This window comes from Etheostoma spectabile, unplaced genomic scaffold (assembly GCF_008692095.1).
Source record: "Etheostoma spectabile isolate EspeVRDwgs_2016 unplaced genomic scaffold, UIUC_Espe_1.0 scaffold433, whole genome shotgun sequence".
Lineage (NCBI taxonomy): Eukaryota > Metazoa > Chordata > Actinopteri > Perciformes > Percidae > Etheostoma > Etheostoma spectabile.
In genome coordinates, this window is record NW_022605608.1 from 266,905 (window position 1) to 268,962 (window position 2,058).

The window sequence follows — 2,058 nt, forward strand, 5'->3', positions numbered from 1 at the left end:
AGGGCAGATCTGTTTGGGTCTGGTAATCATTAAAAGGGATTACTTTTGTATTGGTTATTCATTTTTTTTTTTTTTATGAAAATCCTACATAATATACCTTTAAACAGATGATTACTGATTTCCATTAAAGATTGTTAAGATCAAATGTGCTGCTTAAATAACACCACCACAGATCTGTTTTACTGCATGTTGCCTTTGGCAGGCTTTAAATGTCTACCTAGTCAGCAAGTGAGGGAGATGTACAGAGGAACACACGTAAATGTGTCTGCAGGCGGCCAGCACATGAAGAAAATACACATTCCCAAATCTATGATGTCTGCACCCTTCTTACAGGTAACCATGTAACGCTGGAACACATGTTCAAGTTAGTTTTCTGTTTGTTTCTGTGGTATTTTTCATATCAAGAGCTATAAGATGGTTTGAATGAGATAATTGTAATAGTCCTCATAAAATAACAAGATGACTGTCATTCTGTTATGTATTATAATATAATCACATCAGGTCTTGTTTCTGTCTCAGCATCCAGCCCTTACAGCAGGACAGAGGCGCTACCTTTGCAGTATAGCTAATGTTTACAGTACAGAGCACATGAAGCAGCAGATGAAGCAGCACTATCTCAATGTGTAGCACACATGTGTTCATTCAGGTGTGTATCGGTTTTCTCAAACCTAACGTTTGCAGTGGTGGAAGAAGTGTTCAGCTCCTTTACTTAAAGCTACAGTCCGTAGTGTCTGTCTCCCCCATGAGGAATTCTAAGTAATGACAATAACACTGTCGGCGTGCCCACACGATGGAGTATTAAAAAAAACAGAGTGATAGATGAAGACAAAAAAAACATGATGGACTCTTCAGAGGAAGTAGCCTAATTATCTTCACTCTTGTTTCTTCTTCTTCTGAACATACTGAGAAATACAGAGAGAGCTGTGTGGAGCTGATAGTCTTAAGTAGGTTTGTAGCAACTTATTTGGCAACGGCTCGAATGTAGCGGACATTCATTAATATCAAAAAGTTACACACTAAAGCTTAAAGTCAAGTACTAATACCACACAGTAAAAAATACTCTGTTACAAGTAGAAGTCTTGCAGGGAAAATGTTACTTAAGTAAAAGTAAGTTAGTATCATCAGGAAAATATACTTAAAGTTTCAAAAGTAAAGCAAATCCTCACATTTTAGAATCTGGAAACGATCAAAACAGTTTTGTCAATCAAGTAAGTGTTTAATGGTCTAATCATTTCAGTTGCATTTGTAGGACTAAATATTGTTGGGTAGTTTATAACATGTGTTTTGTGTGCAAAATTCTTAATTTGTAAAGTAACTAGAGTTGTCCGAATAATGTATTAATAAATAGAAAGTGGCATGAAAAGAAAGGCCTCAAGTAAAGTACAAGTACCTTAAATTTTGTACTTAAGTACAGTACTTGAGCAAATGTACTTCCACCACTGACCTTTGGCCACTCCCATCCATCTCATGTTGTTTTTGTATTTCCTAGGTCAGAGTCCCACCTGCAGAAGGAGGTTTGGGTTTCATCAGCGGAGAGACAATAGTACGTTCACGAGGGATGCACAGAAGGATGTGGCAAGGCCGAAGCCTCGAGGACAGAGGAAAAGCAGCAGCACAGCTAATTCTGATGTCGTACTTCCGCAAATAGTCAACAGATGATTTAAAGACTTTAATTACCTTATAGTGAGTCTTTATGTTGGTCTTTGCATCAACACATGTTGCACCTATTTATCAAATATGACTACAAATGTGTGCAGTCGTAATCTTATACAGATATTACAAGCACCACCAAATTTAGAGCTAAAGTACATGTCATATTCACATTGTCTCTTGTTGACTGTGTAGTAGTTTTCATAAAGTTATTATGTATTTTTAATCACGCTATTATTCATAACACAAATAAAAATGATTGGATATTCCGTTGTCTCTGAGTACTAGCAGTAAACAATCTAATAATCTATCTTTTATTTGGGCTTTATTAAAAATGAAACGTTACCGCTTTTTAACCCTTGTGTTGTCTTCCGGTCAAAATTGAAAATCAACACTTTTGTTGAAGCT

The 2,058-nt window shown here is 36.3% G+C and overlaps 1 protein-coding gene across 1 annotated transcript; it reads left to right on the forward strand.

The window, feature by feature from the left end:
• Positions 1-71: 71 nt before the first annotated feature.
• Positions 72-1,659, forward strand: fam216a (family with sequence similarity 216 member A). The gene is given in 3 exon segments (XM_032511666.1): positions 72-333; positions 520-646; positions 1,442-1,659. Coding segments are annotated over 3 exon segments (534 nt in total). The 5' UTR covers positions 72-144.
• The last annotated feature ends 399 nt before the right edge of the window (positions 1,660-2,058 follow it).